The sequence below is a fragment of the Watersipora subatra genome, chromosome 10, assembly GCF_963576615.1.
Source record: "Watersipora subatra chromosome 10, tzWatSuba1.1, whole genome shotgun sequence".
NCBI classification, from domain to species: domain Eukaryota; kingdom Metazoa; phylum Bryozoa; class Gymnolaemata; order Cheilostomatida; family Watersiporidae; genus Watersipora; species Watersipora subatra.
Genome location: NC_088717.1, coordinates 52,085,243 through 52,111,746, shown reverse-complemented (window position 1 = coordinate 52,111,746; position 26,504 = coordinate 52,085,243). Strand labels below are relative to the sequence as shown.

The window sequence follows — 26,504 nt, the reverse complement described above, 5'->3', positions numbered from 1 at the left end:
AAGATGGAAGGAAAATCTATGAAACTTTTCCAATTGGAAACTCAGAACAAATAGTGATAAACTTTAGTTTCTAGTATGATAGTAGTAATCTACTTACTGTAGGTGAAAGATTGCAAGGATGTCTTCCAAAACAAAATTTCTCACTCATGACATTATATGTTCTTTATGATATGGAAGCAAACAACCTTAATACAATAATTGTTTTTAAAATACTGGATGGTTCATAGTGCCTCTATGACAATGATGTAGTGTTCCTGTTACCACTAGTATGTTTATGACAAATTCACATCATTTTAACTAAGAAACTGTTTGCCTCTTTAAACTTTTTCAGTCTTCAAATTTTATGGCGTGTAATACTTTTGTTATACAATATGGAGATATTAAATTTATCGCTAACTTTGTTTTTATATCATTGCGGAACTACAGCACTCAGCCGTACAAAAAACTTTTTATTATCTCTTTTGGTGACAACTTCAGACTTCAAATTCTAGCACATTTGGCAATGCTATTTTTTAATAATTTTTTAATTAGAGGATTGCGACATAAATTTACATGTAGATCTTGCATAATTTTTGTTTAAATACAGTCGGACTTATTCCTTACCTCGGTGGTATCAAAACTATATTGTTTTATTCATTGTAAATTACCTTTAAAGGTCTATATTTGTTAACAACATTTATCAAATGAGATTTGTTCCGATAAAATTTAAGTATGTTAGCAAAAAAGATGATACAGCTATTTTTATAAGAAGCAAATGTAGTTAGCAATTGAGTGAGCCCAAGTGAAATACCTCAAATTGTGTGGATGCACATAAGGGAGCTACAAAAGTCTCTAGCTATATTTATGAACCTTTTTTAGGTGATAAACCACTTTTGATTTTTGAAAAGAAACATATCCGTTTTGGATTTTAATACATATATATTATATATATAATTGTTATATATGATTTATGGTATGGAGTTTTGATTTGCATCAAAACTTTATACCATAACCAGAAATTTAGAGAGGTCATTAAATTTTTTCTCGCACCAACTCTTGTCATGTGTAAAATAATCAATTGATGTCTTTTAGCTTTGCTGAGTAAATGTCAGATATTTCCAGTGATTTGGTTCACTCAATTTATGTTGCTAGTATTCTTGTATTCATAGATAAATATCATTAAGCGCAGCCTTACAGTTTTTCAAATTTTTTATCAAACAGCCTGCAGCCAGCTTAGCTTTTAAATGCAAATTGCTAGACTGCTTCCACAGTAACAAGCGATGAACACGTTCTTTGAGAGCAAATGTTCTTAATGCAAATGAAAATGCATTTTTGAGTTTTTAATCGAATGGGTGTTTAAGAAGCTGGTTCTCAGAAACCAGACGGAATTTATATGCAAAACATTTTTGATGACTAGTTAAAAGGCGTGTAAGGTTGGAGCAAAATTGACAAAAAAATGTAGAATAGCATAGATTAACAGATATACAAACTAGACATGCATACATACACGGACTCACACAGGCACACACAGGCCCATATGCATGCAGGCACGTGCACACACGCACGCATGCACGCACGCGCTCGCACAAAAACACAAATTAAACTTAACAGAGCACTCTAACAAACACTTCTTTCATAAATCTATACAATGAACTACATGCTTTAAGCAAAGTTCCTAAGGCTTTAATCCACTCTTTAAGAGATTCATGTTTGCAAGATACAAAAGATCGCTGCAGCATTTTTTCATGGGATGTCACTAAATCACTGGCCACCAGAGAACTGAGATTTTTAACTCTGCATTTCTTTATTGAGGGAAAATACAAAGTCCCCAATGATAAAATGTTGCACTTTTAGCTTTTAAAACCTTTATATTTCAACAAAATATTGTTCTCAATCTTTATACAACATTTTGTACTTAATCTCTATACAAGTTGTACTTAATCTCTATACAAGTTGTACTTAACCTCTATACATGTTGTACTTAATCTCTATACAAGTTGTACTTAACCTCTATACATGTTGTACTTAATCTCTATACAAGTTGTACTTAATCTCTATACATGTTGTACTTAATCTCTATACATGTTGTACTTAATCTCTATACAAGTTGTACTTAATCTCTATACAAGTTGCGCTTAATCTCTATACAAGTTGTACTTAATCTCTATACAAGTTGTACTTAATTTTTATACAAGTTGTACTTAATCTCCATACAAGTTGTACTTAATCTCTATACAAGTTGTACTTAATCTCTATACAAGTTGTACTTAATTTCTCTAGAACAAGTCCTGTAACAGCTCTTATTTAACAGAAGTTTGATTACTCATATTATCGGTTATCAAAGTAAACTGTAAGTGCAAACATGCACGCACACATGTGCACACACATGCACGCATGCACACACACATGAGCACGCACACATGCACACACATACTTGCGGGCACGCATGCAGGTATGCATACATGCACCAAAATTAAAACCAGCTGGCCAATTAACAAACATTTTTTTGTAAGTCTACACAATAAGGGTGCATCTTAGGTTGGTACAACGCGCATACAACGCATGCGCAACAAACATACAAGGCACGTGCAATGCACAAACATTGTGGATACAACGCCGACACAAGTAATTACCAACGCATGCACCACAACGTGACACTGTTAACACATTAATATTATTAATAATATTAATGTGTAATAATAATAATAGTAGTAATAATATTATATTATTATTCAATATTCTATTTATAGTCTGTTAATAAAACAGGTCTAAAATGTTACACAAAGTATTCTATTTATTTTCTATTGACCGTTGTATGTGTGTTTGATGATAGTGTATGCGCATTGTATCCACAATGTTTGTGAGCTGCAAGTGCCTTGTATGTTCATTACGCATGCGTTGTAGGCATGCTGCACCAACCTAAGATGCACCTTTACCGTCTATACAAGGAACTGCATACTTTGAGCAGAGCTCTTACGTTTGGTATTTTTGTAAACATATTAAATTCGGAGAATATCACAACTAAACAAAACTTGGTGTAACTTAAACATTCAAAAGAACTGCATTTAGGCCTTTACATACAGATGAAAGTTTAATTTGTAACTAAATACAGTTTATTTAACTTAATGACAAAACTAAAGCTTGTTGAAAATAGTGCTGCTGAGTAGTTTTGTAACAAAAATCGTCAGTTTTATACTGTTCACAACGTGAAAGTCTTTTTATGCTGAATGTAAGGCTAGATTCAAATTTTAAAAATTCAATTATTTTTATTATGCAAAGATTATTCAATATTCAAAAATATAATTTAAATTTTTTGAAATTTGCACTTCGTAATCTGCTCGCAGTGAAAAAAGTTTCTGGCGTTCTTGCAGAACATACATGTAGTTAAATGCTTGGCCTTGCATGGGTAGTCAAAGGTTTTTGCACAAAAAATTATTTTTCTCTCAATATATGAAACATTTACTATTTTAGCTTTTAAACTAAGGTGTTTATTTATTTTTGTGTACTGTTTTTATTTTTGCATAATTCATACTGTACCATCTGCAGTGCCTGCTACAAATCTAAACTAATTGCGATAGCTTGTTGACAATTTATTGCTCAAAGTAATTTTCTTAACTTATGGGCACCCATTTTACTTCTGATATGGCTTCACATATGCATGTGTAACAAATATGTGCCCAATTCATTTTATGGTATAGCCAGTTGAACAGTTTAGTGTACTAAATAATTACCTGTCTGCAAAACAAGAGGTTCTGAGTTCAAATCCACTTCACAGCAGATTATCCATTCCTAAAACTTTACCATTATAATTAGACACATAGACAAATGTGCAGACAGGCATCTCTTTCTACATATTCTATGCACACATACGTGTTTATGTGTAAAATGTGCGTGTGTAAAATAATGTGTGTGCATGTGCAAACGTACCCATACGCGTATCCCTATGCGCACACTTGCACGTGCACATGCGCATGTACGCACACGCATGCACTTTTTTCTTTAAGGGATTCATCTTTGTAAAAAACAAATTATCACAGCAGCGTTTTTTCATGAAATCTCACTAAATCACTGGCTACCATAGAATTGGGAACATTTTCGATACTGTATTTCCTTAAGCGAGGGAAACTACAGCCTCCCCAATAATGAAAACCGCATATTCAATGAGCCGTGTCAATTCACATTCAGTCACGCGTGGTGTATGTAGGTGCTCACTCGCATTTACTTGGTACTACAGTTTGAATCCCTTTACAACCTAGAGGTTATAAAAGCAAGCAAAAAAGGTACGTACTTTTTGTGCATATACAAGATTTAACAGTTATAATTAAAAATGGCTTAAATTGACTAAATCATGTAGTTTTTTGCTATTACATCAAAATATTGTATCGCCAGTTTACAAGAACACCATTATTGTATTAAAAGTTTTTTGAGTACATTATGCTGAATATGCTCTGTCGCTTTATAAAACCAGTTGGCTATATACTCTTTTATACATACGGCTTTTTCCCCAACTTCAAACCTAAAAACAAGGGCAGTCAGTTTGTGACAACTCCCATTTGACTGATTTGAAGCTTTGTTTCTAATTGGGTGAGTTTAACAGAAATATCATTTTTACATTAGCTTAGTAATACAAAACTCATTTACTAACATTTCCTTATGTTATCAACTTGACTACAAACAATCTACTTCTTGTTTTCAGACATTGCCCTTTTGGCTGCTAGAAAAATGCAACTATTCCTTGGTGAAACGAACCATTATGGCCGGAGCAGATAGACAAATCCAGACCGGAGCAGATAGACAAATCCATCTCGAGTTACTATGGCAGGTTTATACAAATGTGAGTAACTACCTGAATATACAACAAAAGTTGAAGTAGGAAAAACATTGCCTCATCTTTTTATACAAGCATGACGAGACTTATTCAAGCTACAATCATGGCCACAGTAATGACAGAGAGCTTTTAGCATTCTTTTTAGAGTAAGTATTTGGAAATGTTGAAAACTGAGTGAAACAGATTTTCCGCTCTTTGATTACATTAAGACACCTAGTGAGTGTAACCTGAAAATGTGCATTAATATACCTATGTACATGTATGATTCACGCGAGCGTGACATCACCCTCCTTCATGCTTGAAATTCTTGTACACTTATGAATTGATGTTGATCTATCAATTAAATGTATCTACCCTGAGTTTGTAGCTGATTGACTATTTTAATTGCTATTTGTAATTAGCAATTGCTATTTGTAATTTGCAAGTGCTATTTTTAATTAGCAATTGCTATTTGTAATTAGCAATTGCTATTTGTAATTAGCATTTGCTAATTGTAATTAGCAATTGCTTTTTTCAATTACCAATTGCTATGTGTAATTAGCAATAGCTATTTGTAGTTAGCAATTGCTAATTGTAATTAGCAATTGATATTTTTAATTAGCAATTGCTATTTGTAATTAGCAATTGCTATTTGTAATTAGCAATTGCTATTTGTAATTAGCAATTGCTGTTTGTAATTAGCAATTGCTGTTTTTAATTAGCAATTGCTATTTGTAATTTGCAAGTGCTATTTTTAATTAGCAATTGCTATTTGTAATTAGCATTTGCTAATTGTAATTAGCACTTGCTGGTTTAGGCCTCTCTGCTCTTCTTGTGGCATGCATATAAGATACAAGCTGGATAAATCGCTAACACAGAATTTATCCAACTAGCAGATGACTTATATTTAAACCTTCTCAAAAATATGTAACGTAACACAAAGCTAAGGAGTAATGTTTATCTTTGTTTTTGGTAAGATAATAAACAGATATAATTATATCTGTTTATTATCTTTGTTTAATGGTATTAAATTTTTGCATGTGAATGAGCAAGTTTTATGAGCACATACGTATTCGCTACATGTAACTACTATAAAAGAAAAACATTGTTGTTGAGGTGTTTCATAGACCCTTAAGTTCCTGTTGGGTTGATCTTAAAAAGTTGCATTAGATTAGTTTAATTTCTTGCTGACTCCTTTTAAGAAAATTAGCAGGCTAGTTTAATGTATTGGAGAAATTGCTTCAAAGATTACAGTTCAATACTTTGATGAGCATCTATAAAGAGAACATAACACGCTATCTAAAGTGTGATTGGCTACTTTTAAAGAGAACGCTATGCACAAGTTGAGTTTTACCTTCAAAACATGCATAGGGCACTACTTCACTGTTTTGTTGAATGTGTATAAAAATGGTGGAGCTCACTAGTCAAATGTTTCACAAAATAGTACATAACTACTGTTTGACTTTGTAAAAACTGTCCAAAGTTTGCATTAGATTAGAGTTGGTCGTCTAGGCAAAACAAAGCTTCTTACCTGGTAGACTCTGCCACCACCTGCTTTAAATGAGAACCAGATGTGATACAAGTAGCCAAATTCACTAACTGTTTTATATCAACTGAATACATTAAGTGGTACTACTGCAGCGACTAGTGATATTACCAAGGGATGTTGCAACACCCGGAAATATTAGCAGTCATTGCTACCACAACTCACTGCACTATAACACTGTGTGTGCACATGCATGATCCCTCAGACATTGTGTGTTATGTCTGCTTACACTACTGTAAGAAGAGGCTGTTGGTGTGTGCTTTTAAAACATTGTTGCACAAGCAACAGTTGCGATCCTTGCTGGACATGTCTGAGTTTAGGGCAAAAAAACTTCAAGGGCCAACGACATACCCGGTTGAGAAAAGTAATTTAATGTTGGTTATCAGCCTTTCTTCACCTATGGCTTTTTTTAGGAACTGAATCCTGACCTGTTGTTTGCAGGTCAGGTTTTTCAGACCACTAGGCCACACCTGCTACAAAATAGCACTACAATAAATGGAACCATAACAGAGTTTTGTAACAGCACCTGTGTTACATTGACAAGCTGTTTGCTTAACAGCTGAAAACACTAGTTGATGCTAAAAATACTGACTTTTGGCAATCTTTCATGAAATGTGTTTTTTCTGTAATAAACAACAAAAGACAAGACTGATAAATATTTATGCAAATATTATAAGTTGTAAGAGAGGTCTTTGTGATAGCCTGGGCTGATTTGCGTACCTTTGTACAAGTACTGTAATTTAGGATTGTTTTCCTAGTGCTTGAAAAATGGCATCAGCTACATGAAATAATACCGCTGTGTACACACAAACAGGAAACAGAAGTAATGCTTCTAAATTCTTCTTTAAGTAAAGCAATAAAAAACCTCATAATATTCCTACATGGCTAAAATATCGAGGAGACAAATCATTCATTTGAAATTACATTGCTGGTCTATTCTGAAAAGCATTATTTTAATTTGTAGTCATTAATTCTAATTTATGTTGCCAAATCAAATATGTAGTGCTTACCTGCCACCTGCTTTGCAAAACTTGTTTACTAATGCTAAGTGTGATAAAATTTATGCACAAACTAAATAGGCAGATCAGCTTACAACTCTTTCAATCTCCAACAACAAGTTGTTTTAGTCTCTGAACAACATGTTGTACTTAATCTCTCTACAGCAATTTGTACTTAATCTCTCTACAGCAATTTGTACTTAAATTCTCTACAACAAGTTGCACTTAATATCCACGTCAAATTGTACCTAATCTTTCTACAGCAAGTTGTACTTGCTGTAGAGAGAACAAGTACTAGGTTAGAAAACTGAGAGAAATTATTACAGTGTAAACGAAACTGCCGGTTCCCTTCACTCTTCCTAAGAATAAATACACTGTGTGTATCACTGCCTGTATTTAGGTAATAAATATTTTTGTACAGGTGGATATTTATATAAGTTCTTGCTACGCAATTGTATCACTTAACTATTTTGCTTTTGGCTTTTATACCCCCATCATCAGCTTATCTAACTCTGTATAACAGCATATTACTGGTGTATGAAATTCATTTTAGACATTGTAGCTGAGGAGTGTGATACTTATTGTACCACATGAAACTATTAGTAATAAAATGTTCAACTTATAGAGTTAAGCTCCACTTTGACATATTTTATATACATGCATACATATATATATATATACATATATATATATACATATATATATACATATATATATACAAACATGGATAACTTGAACTTCACGGGACCGAGCGAAAGTGTTCGAGTTATCAGAGCGTTCAAGTTATTAGAGCACTCTCACAAGTCCATGTATTTATTTATTTATTAGTAGATACATGTACATATACAAACTATAATATAAATCAAAAGCATAAATGGCTTGTTTCAAATTAAATGCTTCTAATGTAAAGTTTAAAACTTTTTTATCAAATAGTATAGGAGATTTTTATCTCACTTGAGATTGGTTTGTTGTTTGAGGTTATGTTATTGCCAGGACGTTTTTTAGATTAAAATTAGCTAAGCTTGATTGTGGTTGAAATGCTCAGAAGGAAAGACATATTTTTCTTTTGAGCGTTTTAACCAAGATCAATTTTGCTGATTTTTTTTGAAGTTCATGCGAAGGTCACCTCACTTTTCCATGCTTCTGAAAGATGATTGCTAAGCGGATGTTTGATAAAAATCAAATTTCAGCAAACCCTTAGAAAAGTCGTTGACAAAAATATTTTGCCGATGGTGATAATAACGACGCTTATGAGTTACGAAAAGTTGAGGTTTACCTCTATGACTTGTAATAAAGTTATTTTCTAAAACGATAAAAATCGTCTCGGTGGCCGTTGGGCCAAAAACTGTTCGAGTTAACAGAGTTGAGGTTGAGTTATCTAAAGCAATTTATCATTACTTGGGAACGGACCAAAGAAACCATTCGAGTAAACCATGTGTTTGAGCTATCCGAGGGCGAGTTATTCATGTTTGACTGATATATATATCAAAAAAAAAAAAATTTCTTCCTCACCCCGAATACCCCGTATGGGTGGTAAATTCTGCTCTAACTCGGGTCTCCTACCAGAAACCTGGGAGTTTGAGCACTCGCCTCAAGATCTTAGCTGTTCCCAATAGCGCACTTTTCTGCAACTCACCTGAGTTGATTGTTGTTGGTATTTGGGCAAGCCACATTTTATGCGCTGGTGCTATTGCGCCTAGTGGCCCAATGACTACTGGAATTACAGTTGTTCTTACATTCCAGTATTTTTCAATTTCTTCTCCAAGAGGGAGATATTTCTCTACCTTTTTTTTTCTTTGCTGGCTATATTGTAGTCATTGGGTATTGCTATATCTATTATAGTAGCTCTCTTGTTCTCCTTGTCTACCACCACTATATCTGGTTGGTTTGCTAGGACATGCTTTTCAGTTTGGATGTAGAAGTCCCAGAGGATCTTAGCGCGGTCATTTTCATTGACTTTACCAGGAGCTTCCCACCAGTGTTGTGGTTTATTAAGGCCATACTCATCACATAGACTTCTATACACAACACCTGCGACATGATTATGTCGCTCAGTGTATGCGTTCCCTGCTAGCTGCTTGCATCCACTGACGATGTGTTGGATGGTCTCAGGTGCATCTTTGCACAGCCTGCACCTAGGATCGTCTCTAGTGTGATAGATTTTCATTTGGAGTTGCCTTGTTGGGAGCACTTGCTCCTGGGCTGCCATGATTAGGGACTCTGTATTGGCCGTTAGGTTTCCTTTGTTCAGCCACATATATGTCTGGTGAAGATCGCCAACCTTAGATATTTGTTGGTGGTAAGCACCATGAAGAGGTTTCGTGTGCCAGTCAATTTCCTCATCATCAGGGCGTAGGTCCATTGTAAGAGCAGCCGATTGAAATTCAGATACATATATTCAAATATATATTCAATATATATCAATTCAAATATATATATATATATATATATATATATATATATATATATATATATATATATATATATATATACAGTCAAACATGGATAACTCGACCTCGGATAGCTCGAACACACTCAGATATAGATATCCAGTCAATGTGTGTGCATAAAGGAAGCTACATGTAGAGAGATTGTTGCTATCTCTGCTTGGCTCTTCTCTTCGGGCTACTTATATGGCTGTTTAGGCATGTAGGCTCCACCCTCTTTCTTAAGCTTGGGTGACTGGTTCTTCGTTTACCGAGTTCGGCATGCCAAGCTGACCTATCAAACACTTAGTCTCTTGTTGAGTTCTTTCTGGTGAGTTCCTCTGAGTTTTCAAGTTCTTGATGTTTATTAAACTTGGCATAGTGAGCTGGCTCATCGAGAGCCGAGTTCTCTGCTGAAATGAGACTCGGTCCGGTTGTGATGTCGATCTGACTCGGCAGTCGACCGAGTCAGTCGTGCCAAAGTCCAGGCCGTGCCACAATCCAGGCCGTGCCACAATCCAGGCCGTGCCACAATCCAGGCCGTGCCACAGTCCAGGCCGTGCCACAGTCCAGGCCGTGCCACAGTCCAGGCCGTGCCATAGTCCAGGCCGTGCCACAGTCCAGGCCGTGCCACAGTCTAGGCCCTGCCACAGTCCAGGCTGTGCCACAGTCCAGGCCGTGCCACAGTTCAGGCCGTGCCACAGTCCAGGCCGTGCCACAGTCCAGGCCATGCCACAGTTGGTCTCAGCTTTCTGCTATTACACAGAGCCATTAGTAAGGCTGGAGTTCGCTCAAAACACTTGACTACATCTAACTCATAATTTGTCATGGAATCCCCTTTTGATGCAATCTTCACTCAAGCCTAAATCCATTAGACCATCACCGTTTACATCATTGAGTTTTAATCTATGGCCTTTCTTCCACACTCTATTATTCCATCAAAATTTTCAACATGTGAGACTGCATGCATTTGATGAGCGAGCTTTTAATTTCACATAGCAATCTCTAGCCTTTCTGCCACTCACATCATCTACCAAGTTACCAAACAACAAATATTGGTCAAGATTCTAATATCTACATTAGTTAGAATTAGGACAGAAATCCAATGTCAAACATATTTTTGTGTAAATAGTGTACAAGAACTAACACAAATTAGCTTAAAATAACGCATCAATTTTAAAATATATATTAGAGTAATTTTTGTCGACAGTTACTAGAGAAGACAACGTCATCAATTTTACGTTAACAGGCTTGATTGATGGTAAGCTGTTACTGTTTAACTTGCCTAGATCATCCACGTCATCATATGGACAATCTATTTGTAACAAAGAGTTGGTTTTTCACTGTTACCAAACACAACTAAATACTTTACAAACAATAAACAGGCATTCTTACATGTTCCAAAACAGGTACAACCAAAGCTGTTACTACTGTAAGCTTGCTATTGAAAGGATTTTGCATCTACATTAAAACTCTAATTAGGAAATGAGTAAGAGCTGCAAAACTTTCATGTTTTCTTCCGAGTGCTCACATAGCCAATGTTTTCTCTTGTAGGTAAATTCTCAACATTCAGTGTTTGATTGCATCGTAATTGATTAATTGAAAATCTTTAATAAAACTGTGACATCTAGTTGGTAGAATGGTTTCAGAAGTATCTTTTGATATTTGCTTTTTTATGCACATTGCCGTATGAATCAAATGTGTTGTTTCTCTCTGAGCAACTTTACCTAGACTGTTATGAGACACGAAAGCTTATAATAATACTTAAGACTATAGTTGGCGTTACAGTTAATCATTCTAGTGCCAACTACGCAAGTCTGTAGAATAATAAATGGCAAACCTGAATTCCTAAAGGAATATATCATGGTATCACCATTTCATCCATCAATTGTCATCTAAACATTCTATTGACAACTTTCAGGGTAGCTACTACAATTTTCAGAATAGGTTCACTAGTTATTTTCTGTTTTATCAAGTTTTGTGCAAATCTTCTTAAATTGTAATATTTGATAGATTAACTGCACAATAGTTGCCCCATTTTTTATACGAGAAGCTTTTTAACGGTTAAAACAATAGGCTGCTTTGAAATGCGCATACCTTTTCTTTTAATGAATATTAGTTTACAATATATTACTGATTTTTAGATAATGTACATTTAGACAGATCTAACTTTATGCCAATATACCCATACCAACTTTGATTAACATAAAAGCTTACTTTTTGTGGATATCACCCTCTATAATTATTTTTGTTGAACTCTATTGAGCATCAGCTTTTACCTCCTCAGCTTTTACCTCTATCAGCTTTTACCTCCTCAGCTTTTACTTCCTCAGCTTTTACCTCTATCAGCTTTTACCTCTATCAGCTTTTACCTCTATCAGCTTTTACCTCTATCAGCTTTTACCGCAGTTCTTGACAGAATATCACCTTCAGCTAGCATTAGTTTTGCTGATAATCCCATGACGGTAAGCAGTCATGACAACATCCGTTACTCCTGTCTGGCAGCAGCCATAGAAACCTTTATTAAACAGTTTCTTACATCAAATTTTCATTTTATATTTTGTATCTGTTGTAATTTCTTGAATAGACAGCTGCAAATATCTTTTACACGGTCTCATATTCTAAGGCTATTTTTGCGATAGCTAATTTAGGTGCAGTGCTTCTTCATTTATTCACTCAGCCATTCAAATCCAAATTACAGAACCTAGAAATCCTTTTGGATTGATTGCCATGATTTTATTGATATATCGATCCTGCCTTGTGACCTTAGGGTTACTACTTGTGACCTCAGGGTTACTACTTGCAAGCTGATTTAAAAGTGAAGCAAACTAGTAAATTTATGAAGTTCCTTGTGTTAGCATTCTAGGTCAAATAGTTTTGCAATAGCGGTAACTATGGTAACATAATATTTTGTAAGCTGATGATCTGCTGTAGTCGGTAAATATTTGGTACTGGTTAACGTAACTATGCATAGCACTTGCTCATATAGCTACTACCATTGGTATGTGATGAGTAGGCAAAATTGTGTTCTGCTGTAACTTGTACTAACCCACTATCATTCAATGCATTCTTTCCAGTTAATTCTGTAAAGCTGTTTAGAATCCTATACAATACGAAGGTTGTGTAGGCATACACAGACATTTTCTCTTATGTAGAGAAACGTAGAATGTTTATGCTATGCTGAAAATAAGACTCACAGAAACTGAGATACAGTGTGTACACTGTGCTCATGTTTGTATTCCACTCCATGGATAGCTTTTCATACATCCATTTTTTAAACATTCGGCTAAATGACAAATGCGCTTACTTTTGCTTTTCTCATGTAGCAACAGTTTATTTTGTTCCCTCTTAGTTGCAAGCTAACTAGATTAACTAACAATCTGTGACCACTTTACACATGACAGCCTTCAGCTACAAAAATAACTTGGGTGCTAGTGAGAGGCTGTACTGTAACTGCTAGCCCTTAGCTTTGATTAATGCGCTGGTAAAGCAACTGTGTGTCCAAACCTTGTAGTTGTGTCACATTAATCAACTTACTTTAGTTGCACCAATTGCATTATGAAACTTTCTGCTGCTGTAAAACGCAGCTGTTTAAGAATGATTAAATTAGTGATATGCATTCATGAAAATTTTACAGCTAACATGTGCAACTATTTAAAAAAGGTCTATTAGCGATAGGGTCCTTAACTACTACATGTGTTCATAGCATGAAATCTATGATTGTTCATATGAAAGGATGTACTCATGCAATCATACATATACATATTTGCCTAAGTCTATTGCTGGTTTCATAAGTTTTACATAAAGAGATTTATGACATATTAAAGTTGTACTTGTTTCAATTCTTCCTTCTGAACACACAAACATGCTTTGGTATTGATTAATCAAGCAGAATATTATGTTTGTTGCACATGCTACTTGCTTATTTTCTATATTATAACACTATATAGTGTACTATAAAACTGTATATACATGTATTATATATAAAACTATTTGTGCTAACCGGCGTTGCCTGGTAATAAAAAAGGCTTTGGTCAAAAAATTGATTGGTATTTAACATATAACATTTACCATTCTAACTTTCAAACTACATATTATGAGAAAAATGTTTTGTGTAATTGAAATAAATTAAGAGAAAAAATAAAAACTGTAAAGGTTTTCAAACTTTATCCAACAACTTTTAAACTTCATATCATTAGGAAAATATTTCTTGCAGGTCAAATAGTTGAAAAAAAATAAAACGATTATGAAAAAGTGATTTACATGATGCACTATAAAACTGTATATATTATATAATAAACATTATAAAATCATATACGACTTGCATCCCTGTAGTCCCGTGTCTTGTTAGAGGTCTTCGACTGTATAACTAACAGCATAAATATTTCAAATTGCACAAAACAAGTTGAGTGGTGTAGGTGATAGAGTGTCGAGCTACCAAACTCAAAGTTCAAATCTTGTTGCAAGCAATGTTTTTTTCATAATTTGTAAGTGTGTTTTCACACAGATGAACAGAGATGGCCTTCATTATAGTAATAGTGAAGATTTTATATATATAAAAAATAAAGCATTACATTATTTTATTATGTAATATATGTATAACATAAAATTAAATTATACACATTAAAGAGGTTTGTTATTATGAGTTAGTCTAAAACTTTAGCATGGTAACATGTGCTCAGTGCCAACATTACTCTTACAAAGCAAAAAACCTATGCTCTCTGCGTTCTACAGCAATCATGCCACACATAGTAAGAGTATACCACGGTGAGACAGCAGGTTTCTCTTTTTTGCAAAATAGAATGATCCTAAGCAAGTAAAAGTTTTAATCAAAACAGACAATACTTTACTTTTGTACTTCTTTGTGCTGGCGAGTAATAATATTGGTCACCCTTATCAGTTATCATATCTGTAAATGTAACCCATTAATTAATTGTTTTAGGAAAAGAATGATACAAATTTTGATGCAATTGTGCAGCACTTCTTGGAACCGCATTTAGAACACTTGGAGTTGTCTGACCTCAAAGAATTTCCAAAAGAGATAGTTAAACGGTTGTTAATTTTCAAAAGATGCAGACACAGTGGGTTGCAAGAAAGCCATAGCAGAAGGGTGCTTAATCTCACGAAATGTCTTTCTACCTTGGCCAGGTAAGCTGCACTCCAAGCTTTAACAGTCAATGTTGTGTTTCTATGTGCCACTTGAAAGCAGGCAGGTAGATATGAACTTCCATAAAGATTTAGTAAATTTTATCAGAATTTTTTGACAATTTTCTATTACTTGCTGTTGTTTTATTTTTGAGGTGATCTTACTGCCAGGTTTTTCAAGACTAAAATAAAAACAACTTGATCTGGACTCAAACGCCCAAAACGATAGCAAGTGCCAAAATGGGGTCACTAATTGCTATCGTTGTTATAGTTGATATCGGCTATTGCATTCAAATAGCAGCATTATGCGTCTCTTTTCTTTCTGTCTTTTTTATATTGTTTCTTACAACAACAGCAAAAAAACAATTTCAAAAGGGTAAATCGAGGTATGCAAGTTATTAAATATGTTTCGGTTACCCGACTATTTGAAATTAGCCGCTTAGGGAAACAGATTGCAAAATGCGTATTGATGAGTTCTTTACACAATTTTTTCTGATGCAATCTGACCAATCCTTAGCTGGTAACAGAAAAGCTCACAACCATGTGCGGTAACCACTACATTTACATGCGTACGTAGTTGAGCTGCTGAATCGTATAGTTGTATATTTATGCGTAGTACAGTTTTTATAGGTGCATTAGTTAGTTGTACAATATTTTACAACTAATGTAAGGGTGTAAGAATAAAATACAGCATAGGTAAGTAATTGTTACTACGTACATGTATATTTTTCATATGCTCTCATGTTTTTTCTAATATTTACTGTTATAAAATTTCAGATTTTACACAGTGAAATTAAAAGTTAGTTTTTCATCAACACTTACTTAATATATGGTTTGCAGAAGTTTAATATTTTTACAGGCTACTGGCACATTTTGTAGACTAAACAGCATGTAGATTTAACATGTTTTTTTGCAGAAATGATGAGAACCTGAGTTTGGTGTTTCCTGAAATCAGAGAATTGTGCATTTTCTTCAGCAAGAAGGTAATTTCAGAAATAATTTAAATACATTCTAGGTTATCACCAGTTTATAAAGCAAACAGTATAAGAGAAACAGTAAAACTCTTCTTGAAATTTATGATGTTGCAAATTAAATATTTTTGACCATGAAGTTAGCATGAAAGTTAAATAAGAGAATATGGCTGATTCTGCATTTTTGGTATTCAAATAATATTCACTCTGATCGGGGCATATCTTTAAGTTAACAAGTCTTTTGAATTACTTGATTGTAGTAAAAAGAAAGTTTTTATGAGTATACATCTTACAGGCTAAAGGTAAGGCCACACGAGACAAAATTCTCACGAAATCGGCAAAATTTGGACGAAACGATTCGTACGAATTGACATTTGGACGAATTCGTCCATTGTTGGTTGCACACGATGAACGAATCCTGAATTGGACGAAACGTCAGAAATTCCTACGAATCGTTGTTTGATTGGTCGGTTGAAAAGGTTAGTTGAATGTTGAAGGTCGTTTTCTTTGGCGCATGTTTGTACTGAAGCAAATGATTGAAACGGAATCAGCTTTAATTTATCATCGCGTTCTGATTGGCTAGTTGAAAGCTAGTTTCGTGCAAATTCGTGGTGGGGAAACTCCAAGTGGCAGGTCAGAAATTTCGTACGAATGGAATTTCCAAGATTAGTCAAAATTACACGATACGCGTGGCCTTACCTTAAAGCATTTGAGCACAATTTTATTTTGTAGAAAGTGATTACACAAATTATAAGAGCGGAGTTTGTCGTGTTTCTGAAAAGATTGCTTGATATAAACAGACCATTCTACACCAAGTCGGAAGCCAAGTAAGAACACATAAGTCTCATCTCTTTTAATGAATTTTAATAATGAATTCAGACATAACTACGTACAAGTAAGTAGAGAAAATCTCTGAAATCCTTTTTATTTTATGTTGCAGTTCATCATTTGCAGCTGAATGTATAACGAAACATGTCATCGCCTTCATATCTGGTAAGATCGTTTTTATTATTATTTTTAGTAAAACATATAGGCCCTATATAACAATAAGATATGCTGCAGCTCTACTAAAAATGTGTAGTATTGTGACATGTGCTAAATCCTAGTCTAGCCAAACTAATTAAAAACTGTGTATGTCAGAAGTCTGGCTAGCCCCCATGTGCGATGTATGTTTACCATGAAGACATTGTTTCACATATTGTATTTATTATACTTTCATAGATCAGAACAATTTTTTATAATTTAAGTATGCCTAATGAAAGTGTTCCAGGTGTTTTTAATGTAATGTTCAACTATTAAGACATATATAATAAAACCAGGTATATGGGTTTGTGGTGTATCTTAAATAAAAACAAGAATGTTTTTATTTAAGGTATACTATAAAATTCATAAACTTGACATCAAGCTTTAAGTTCAAAAGCCATTTTTTAAGATTAACAACAAAAAAAAGATCCAAGATTAAAGATTACTTTATTACAGAGACTGCTGTTTGGTGTTGTTGTATTCATGAACTGTATTGTAGATAACCTTAAAGACAGCCAATTTGAGGATGACCTTGGGAAAAATGTCTTGTCTTGCTTTTCATTCATAGTTCACCTGCTACACCGAAGTTCTTCTAAACCGGTTTGTACTTGGAGATTAAATTCTTCACATTTTTTGTGAAATTGAATAAGACCATGAGTGACACAAGAGTAAGACCACCCGCTTCAATTGTATACAGCCCTTTCTGTAAGAGGGTTTAAATGAGACTGATCGATTGTCGGGATTTCTAAACTGCATCTATTAAATCAGTAAGCAGATATCAAACAACAACTAGAGTAGTCTAAGCGTGCACATACATTAAGCTGCAACAGATAGATTATCTGTCATCAGGCTGTCATCTGATAGATGACTGATAGGCAAAAAATGTGATCGCACAAGCTAAATAGAGCTACCCTGTGGTGAGAGCTTAATAATTGGATGAACTTTTGCATAGAGCTACCCTGTGGTGAGAGCTTAATGGATGAACCTTTGCTACAGCCGTTGCTTTGTACTCTGTACTTTCAGGCAACAGAGAGTATAGTCGCTGGTGTAGGACATCTAAACAATGAAATTGTACGCTGTCTACAAACGTGCATGAACAAATCAGAGATAGCTCATCAGGGCGTCACAGAAGGCACTCGCTATAATGGCTTGTTAACATTTTTTCGACGTCTTCAGCCAGACCAAGGACTACTCTCTCTTGTCATTTTAATGGTACTTCCAAGAATTCAATAAGTATTACATTTCAGACCAACTCACTAACATTGCTAGCATTTTGTCTTATATAAAAATATTTTTGGTAACTTGTAACAATTGGTGAAAGAAATATCAACTAATGGATTGTTTTGCTTTTTATTACACTCTCTATTGTATTATTCGTATAGTTTTATTTAGATCATGTGCTAAAAATTCTTATTTAAATCTTTGTTAAAGGTGATAGACAAGAATTTCGAGCACTGTGAGAAGGATTGCAAAGAGGCAAACATTGAAGATATGGACTTGCTGAAGGTGCTTATTCTCTGGCTGCCAGATATAGAGCACATTTCTGAGCAGCTCTGGCTTGCCAACAGATTATATGAGATGACATGTAGCTCAGGGAAGAATCGCATGTTATGTTGCAACAATGGTATAGTGCTGACTGTTATTCAGTCCATGTGCCGAGCAGTGAGATCAGCTACTTTCTCTAAAATCACTGGTGAGTAAAATCATTGGTTAACTGTTCATTTACACAAAATTTAGACCTTTTAGGCCTATATCAAATCAAGTTTTAAATTATTGCATTTTGTAATAGTTAAAACTTATTATCTGATAGCTATTTTCTCTGCATACATGGGGTTACTTGTGCATGATTACTGGGTTTCCATGCTTCAAATGAATTCGGAGTTGACGTCTGCCTGCGAACTCGTACCCATACACTTATTGGACTAACTCAGAACACCCAATCAGAATTTTTTTTTCGTATTAATAGTATTGATAATAAAGAATTAATACCAAGTATTAATGCTATTACCACTAAACTATTAATATTATTACTAATTAGTAATTAAAATCTCTCTGCATATATTATAGAAATGATAAACAACAATGCGAAATGAACTTATATAAATATGTTATCAATATTATTATTATTGTTATTTACATGTTAGAACATATAATTTTATTGCATTTTACAACTAAACAAACATATCCAAATCATAAAACTGTTATATCAAAACATTTTTTCAAAACATTCCAAACAGTTTCTGCGAGTTGATAACTAAAAGCCAGTAATGTTGGTTCATTACAGCAGGTATACTGATTGGTTCATTACAGCAGGTATATTGATGAACGTAATAGAACAGCTTGGAGTATTGTCTATTACACCTTCAGAAATAAAAGCTTTGGTTGAGATCTCTCAGCTTGAACACGTCGCGTTCAGCTTGGTAAGCACTACTTTTACTGGTTTACTGTGTTTGATGTGTTTATTATGACATTCGTTACACTGAATCAACTCAACAAGCTGATAAACTAACTCTCATTACAGGAGGTTTTTAAGAAGAGGCTTTTTAAGGCTTTCACATACATCACAAAACAGCAGATACCTGGTCGAGCTTTCTGCTATTTCTCCTCGCTATCAACTAAACCTGTAAGTCATCAACCAGTATGTGTTACAATTCATATTAGGCACATAATATGTATGGGCAGTGATGAAACATTGATTTTGTTATTATTAGTTTGTGTAAGAATATCAATATTTGAACGTTTTATTAGTTATTAGAAGAATCATGAAATATAACTATTACAGATCTCAGGTGAAAAACCGAATTCAGGTTTTACAGTTCACACATGGCTCTGTGTAAGGACGAGTCAACGCAGCACTCGCAGGGTCCTCTACAGGTCGGTGCAAAATAATGCTTTTAACAAAAACTTAAATGATGTGTATAGGCTAACTTATTTTAGAATAATTTGAAAGATTGGCTCAACATATTTCGTTTTAATTGGGATTAAATTTTTAGAAAACTTTGAAATTTTGTATCTTTAACTTTGATTAAATAAAATTATGTTGAATTGTAAATAATAATCTCTACCAGTTGCTATTATTGAGGAAAGACTGTCACAAGAACGTCACGAAGAGCAGTAGCATAATTTGATGCATGCTTCACCGTGAAAGCAAGCAGTTAGCTCTTATTAGTAAGCTTACTTGAATTAGCCATTGGCAATGAGTCAGGCTAATAGCAAGTGGCAGGCAGTTACATTACCCTGCATTGTTTCTAAACTGATTTTTAATACCCGTGCAACGCCAGAAGTTTTGCCAGTTGCTTTTATATAACATTCATATTGTGGCTTCTGAATCCTATGCAACTCTAAAATGTATTTAATTTACATAAAATTTTATTTAGAAGTATTGAATCTTATGTAACTCTAATCTACTGTACCAACACAAAATCCAGTTAGTCTTTCATACAGTTATCTTAGCTTATACAGCTATTATATATACTAATAGGCTGGCAGTCCCGCAGGCCGTGAAAGACCCCCATACATAATAAGTATGTGCGCAATTATTCTTAGGTGCGTAAGGGTGGTCGAGGGGTGCAGATGGTAGCCTGCCTAACTGATGATCGGAATATCTGGTTTGATTCTTGTTTGGTGCAATATTTTTCCTGTTGCTTTTGGCATGGCTTAGAGTAGTTTTGGAAAGACGGACAGGTGACACAGCTCATACTATAGTAACGATTAGCCAAATGCTTGGCATTGCACAGGTATTAAAAACAGCTTACAAACAATGGCAGGTAATGTAGTTGACCTTGGCCTATTTGAGTAAGCTAGTATCCGTATTGCTAAAGCTTCAATGCTGTTGTGTAGTGCAGGGTGCTATGCATATTTCAACCCCAGATAACAACTCATATTGTCATATGAATTCATTACATCTTGTGTAGCTTTGCTGATTAGGCTATCGCCTGGTGAACAGGAGATGTTGAAATCAAATCTTCTGCAGTACACATTTTTCATCACTAGATTTTAACCGCTATAGCTGAACAGACACCGAATGATTACAGACAATAACGACAACTGGCGATGACCAACTTTGATATTTATATATAGATTATTTTCTTATCTTAGACCATCTAGTTTATTTAGCTTGTAAAATTAGTAACCTACATTAACAAACGCTTCTTTGCTATTGTGTGCATGTGTCTGTGTCTGTTAATTTACATACTTGTAGATTTATCGGTGTAATATCTGTAACAATAAATTTCTCTTTGTCATCGTGTCTGTCTATTATTCTGGTTTAAACGCTGCACTTTTACACATTTTTGTCCAATTTTATTCGAACATTATACACATACCTTTTATGCCTTCTTCTAGGCTTTTAAAAATATTCGATTTCAAAACTTTTTCTGGTTTTTGAAGACTTTTCTTGAAAACTTTTTTGAGAATCTTTTAAGAACTAGTCTCTTATATAATCAGCTGAGAAAAATCTGACTGAAAATAAAAGGAATCAACTCATCGCTGGGCTTAATAATAGTTAATACTAGCTTCTTATCTAACTCGTACACACAACTCTCATTTTCTTTTCAACTTTTACATGAAACAATATGTTTTTATGTCTCATTTGCAAGTATTTACATTTTATATAAGATCTAAATATCTAATCACAAATTACTTTGCCGCGAAGCAATATACTTTTACCAAACTCTTAGATATAGATACCTAATCCTATTCAACAGTCATATTGGGGTACCTAAACCCATGTTACTGTTATGTATACAAATTTACTTTTATAAAACCTTTGTATATAATCATCTAGTCTCATGCGATTCATATTTGCAGTTATCTTCTACAGGAGTAGATAATTACGCAAAATTCTCCCAATCATGTAGTTCTACGTAACTCTATCAACTATGTATCTAATTTTATCATTATTCATTTGTATAGATATAGTTTAGTTATTTTTTCACACAGAACTACTTCATTTTATGTAGCTCTCACATATTAGTGACATAATTATTTTTGACTAACAACCTTAAAATCAGCAAATCTTCTCAAACCCAGTTATCGATCTAAAATAAATTAGTGTAGAAATGTATACATCTGTTGTCAAAATTCAAAGTGGTAGCTAGTAAATAACAATATCTTGAGGATGCATGTCTCTGCATTCTGGTCTATCACTTGACTGTTTTTCGATGTATTTGAAGTAGCTATGAATTGGAGGAGCTATTCAAATACGTTAACTATTTACTGCAGCGTACAGTCAGATTCTGGTGGAGGGTTCGAGGCCTTTGTGGACAATACAGGCTCTCTATATGTGACTCTCCGAGCTGATAGTTACCGACATTTCTTACATAAAGTACCAGTTGAGCTCGCTGATAACCAATGGGTAAGATTAAAAGTCGCTAACAGTATTGGCAATAACAGGCTGGTATAAGGCTAGTAACCAGAGGAACTTTTCAATAAATTACCATCAAACGACTTTGCTGAACCCACTTTTGTATGCAACCAGTTTGTTTGCAAGCAAAATTCAAATATTTTCCTGCAAATGTATTTACTAAATGTAACTGCTTTTGTAATAACACTTTCGTACTCAACGGTGTTAATATTTTTTCTCAGCTATATTATAGTATTGTTTTAGCACATGCTGGATGTAGTGCACAAACAGAAGGACGGATGGAAAGTTGCAGTGTATGTTGACGGTGAACCTTTGAGTTGTTCAACTTCTGTTCAACTTTCTCTACAAGGAGTATGTTTATTATCTCTTTGCCTTTTGACTTCATACGGTTGGGAGGTATCTAATGATTGAATAAATTACATGTCATTGGCTATACAATGCATTTCTTTACAGAAATTCTCATTTTCAATTGGAACTTTCTGTGATGACCAACCCACTAGAAATTTAGTTCCTCCTCGAAAGCACGCAGCGAGCTCTGTGAAATCACTCGTCAAGAGGCTCTCATCCACGTTGCTTTGGACTTCCTCAGTATGTTGGCATTAGAATGAGCTTTGTTAGGCTTTGAAACTTGTGGTTAAACTTTCCATAAATTAACTACTCAATGTGCGTTTACACTAGGATGGTTTGTCGTAGTTGTGTTTCCACACTGAGAGTCAGAGTTGGAATAGTTTCTAGCCAGTTTACGATTTGATATACACTTTTGAAAAACTTTATCCCATACCAACTCAAACTATGAACTTAAAAACGGGTCATCTTTTTAGTCAATGAAAAACAACATCGATATCCATTTCATTTGTTTGTATTGTTGGTACTGTTAACATTGCGCCAATTCCATGGCGCACTCCGTCAATGCAAACTATTCAAAAATGGACTAACTTAGTATACAGTATTTTACTAATCTTTTGTCGGCAACTGGGACAAAGCCGTTTTTACAACTGTTTTTGGTTTAACACCAAACAGGCTTTGTTGTCACTAAAGCAATTTTGGCCAATCTTGCTGGTGTAAGGGCACCTTCCGTTCCTTCACAATATATAGTCGCCTAAACAGACTCCTTAGTCAAATGTTATAAGTTTGACAAGTAGAGAACTGTATGTGATTTAAAGACTGCAACACACCATGGTCCTTATTAGAGCATGAATACACAGACTAGCTAATTGATTTGCAGGTTTCCTCTGCTGAGGAATGTCTAACTGAAACCAGTTCAGCTGACCTCCAAGAGCTATTTGGTGACCTTTCTCCATTTGATGGAGAGATGAGTTCAATTGCATTATTTAAGAAACCGCTTGAAAATTGCCATGTTACCCAGATGCACAGAGAAGGTAAGTTTTGTGAGAGCATAGCCTTTATTACATAAACATGTGTTGTTTGGCCACAATCTTGGACAAAATTCAACATGTGTTCAGGTGCATGATTATGTTCTCTAGCCTTTTGCACACATAACCTTATACCTTAGACAATTGCATATCGACTGTAAAAAATTGGCTTCTAGTTTGACTAAGAAAGCCTACTAATAGTCACTAAAGCAAAAGCAAGTTTGTATTTCAGGATAATAACTAATAAAGCCTAACAGCACTGGTACAAGTACGTTAAAGGCAGCACAACTTTTTCAAGGTACTTATATTTTAAAAGCAGGAGAACAAAAATTAAGCTTTACTTTGAAAGAAAATTGCAGCAGTTCAAACTTATAGCAGTTTAGAAAAAAACTTGCAATGTTAAAGTGTGTTCCATTCTACAATGATTGTTTGTTGTCAAACTTTTTTGGATAATGCGTATAATTTTTCTACAGCTGTGTTATTCAGTTTGAAGCAACATAATCCCACTGCAACTAAAGATTTTACAGATAATCAACTATTTATTTGATAAACTGTATGAAGTTAGGCATGCAGGTGATTTAAGATAGGATTCATAAATCGAATACAAAAAATACTTTGTGCATTAAACATTAAAACTTAAAGAAGAAAATGCATTGCTAGATTTCTTTGTCAACTAATACAGGTTCTTGCTTACTCTCCTCATATAGGGTGCATGCAGTTGACTAGTGGTGCAGCTTCTTGCCAACTCTGTACTTACAGGGTACAAGCAATTGATTAGTATTGCAGGTTCTTGGGGACACTGTCCATACAGGCTACACACAGTTGACTAGTAGGGCAGGTTCTTGCCAACTCTGTTTATATAGGGTACTTGCAATTGACTAGAATAGAAAGACTCACCGCTGTCTTAATTGACACTTAACAAGTGTGTGACAAACATTGCTGCCAGCTGTGCAAGCTCGCAGTGAGTTAGAGGTTACAATTTCTTAAGAAAATATAACTATTGGGAGCGCACAAATCTGACCATGTAGCTTAATAGTTTATTTAATTTAGATATTTTCCATTCGAGTGGCCTTTTTTGATTTGATCGACCTATTTTTCTTTTTTATTCAAAACCTTTGTCTTTAGGTTTTAAGAAGTTTTCGATAACGATAAAGATATATTTTGCAGGTGCTAACCACATAGAAGTATTCTGTGACCGTGACGTTAAATCTAAGCTTGTTTTTTTTCTCCATCCAAAGGTAAGAGATCCTTCAATCAAAGCCGTCTGTAAGTGCACATTTATTGATTGATCAAATTGTTGATTTACCTAACTTTTTGTTTGCATAATAAAAAAGTGTTAGACTAACTGACTATACCATTGCTACGCTTTGAAGCACCCATCAAGAACTACATATGCATGTTTTAAACCCAGAGCTGTACCTTGGCAGATGTGCAGAAGTGAAAGTGGATGGAAGATAAGCAAATCAAACATGGATAGCATCATCGCTGAAACACAAACATGCCTCAACTGGGGTATAACGGTAAGTCTTACTATGCTCGCCACCCTAGCCAAACTAATGTTTACACTTCAATTAGACATTGTAGCTACGAGGTTCCTCATCTGAATGCGACATCGTAAAAAAGTGTATACACGCAGTATCGCAAACCTTCATAGACAAAGAAAGAAATTAGTTGTATCTTGAAATAATTGTTTAAAGAGACTGACTATTTAGTTTTCCATGATTCACTAAATGAAAAAGTCCTTGCGAGAGGTTTTTAGAGCTTGCCCGCTGACAAATGGTGTTGAGGCTTATTTATTTCTGGACCACTTCTCGGTTTAACTTATAGTATTTAAATAATATTAAATTAGTACTTTGGTGCACTTCGGGGCACTGGGTATCGAGAACATGGGACTGACATGAAAGACCATCAAGTGTAATACTTACCTGCTCAATAATTACTAAATGTGAAAAGGTGGTTGTTTGCCATGGCTAGTAGAGTATCAGCCTGCTACCCCAAAAGTTGTGAGTTCGAATCTCCTTAAAAGAAGTTTTTTTAACATGTAAGCGTTGCTAAGCATAGCAGAGATATATTTTAGTATAACAGAGATTGCGTTAAAGTTGTTATTTTAGTCAAAATTTATAATTAAAAACTCTAAATTTCCAACATCAAGAAAGGTTTTTGACCTTAATTATTAGTATTTAGTTGATGAATGACTTGTTGATTGTCTGAAGATTTTATCGCTCAAATCTTTGCTTTAAAAACTCTAGCAAAGATTGTTTTACTCTAGTAAATAATAAAAACAAATCAAACAGATTACATAAAAAACACAGCTTCTGTGATTAAGATGGAAAAAACAGGAAAAGGCTAAAAAGATTACGAATAAGCAACAAATTATTTTCAGGCTTCAGGGATAAGCGAGATGAAAAATTTTGAGTTTTGTTTCCTGAAGAGAAATGTTTTCTAAAGAAGGTGAACCGCGTGTAGCTTTTCAATTCCGCTGAGAGCAATATATAAAAGTGGTTTGAGCAACTCTGTGGCTCGTGAACATGTACAGCCCTGCGACTTGATGTTACAATATTTGTTTCTAATTACATGTGGATCTATAGCATGAATGTAATGTAAAATAAGTCAATCGACCCATTTACTGCACCACGAAAATTCCAGAATAACTTGCAATGAAAGCTAAAGATAAACTTGCTCAAAATTTCAGTATATTTAATCAGAATGTATTGATATTTTTCTATCATATGCGATTGCTTGAGATGTTTGAGATGATTGGCCTGACATAATATTTATAGATTTATACTATATTTGACAAAACTTGATTGCGGTTAAAATGATCAGATCAAACAAAAGTCTGATTATGGTGTCTATAGCTGTAAAGAGACT

General features: G+C 34.4%; 1 protein-coding gene across 1 annotated transcript in view; it reads left to right on the top strand.

The window, feature by feature from the left end:
* The first annotated feature begins 4,702 nt into the window (after positions 1 to 4,702).
* LOC137407192 (neurobeachin-like protein 1) overlaps positions 4,703 to 26,504 on the top strand; it is an 80,692-nt gene continuing 58,890 nt past the window's right edge. Inside the window, exons 1-17 of the mRNA XM_068093794.1 lie at positions 4,703 to 4,813; positions 14,699 to 14,904; positions 15,818 to 15,884; positions 16,605 to 16,699; positions 16,813 to 16,865; positions 17,395 to 17,495; positions 17,919 to 18,107; positions 18,327 to 18,588; positions 19,206 to 19,315; positions 19,417 to 19,518; positions 19,678 to 19,769; positions 22,119 to 22,251; positions 22,504 to 22,611; positions 22,714 to 22,848; positions 23,486 to 23,639; positions 24,801 to 24,871; positions 25,061 to 25,153. Coding sequence (XP_067949895.1) covers positions 4,733 to 4,813; positions 14,699 to 14,904; positions 15,818 to 15,884; positions 16,605 to 16,699; positions 16,813 to 16,865; positions 17,395 to 17,495; positions 17,919 to 18,107; positions 18,327 to 18,588; positions 19,206 to 19,315; positions 19,417 to 19,518; positions 19,678 to 19,769; positions 22,119 to 22,251; positions 22,504 to 22,611; positions 22,714 to 22,848; positions 23,486 to 23,639; positions 24,801 to 24,871; positions 25,061 to 25,153 — 2,052 coding nt within the window. The 5' untranslated portion in view covers positions 4,703 to 4,732. The remainder of the gene's footprint in view (positions 4,814 to 14,698; positions 14,905 to 15,817; positions 15,885 to 16,604; positions 16,700 to 16,812; positions 16,866 to 17,394; positions 17,496 to 17,918; positions 18,108 to 18,326; positions 18,589 to 19,205; positions 19,316 to 19,416; positions 19,519 to 19,677; positions 19,770 to 22,118; positions 22,252 to 22,503; positions 22,612 to 22,713; positions 22,849 to 23,485; positions 23,640 to 24,800; positions 24,872 to 25,060; positions 25,154 to 26,504) is intronic.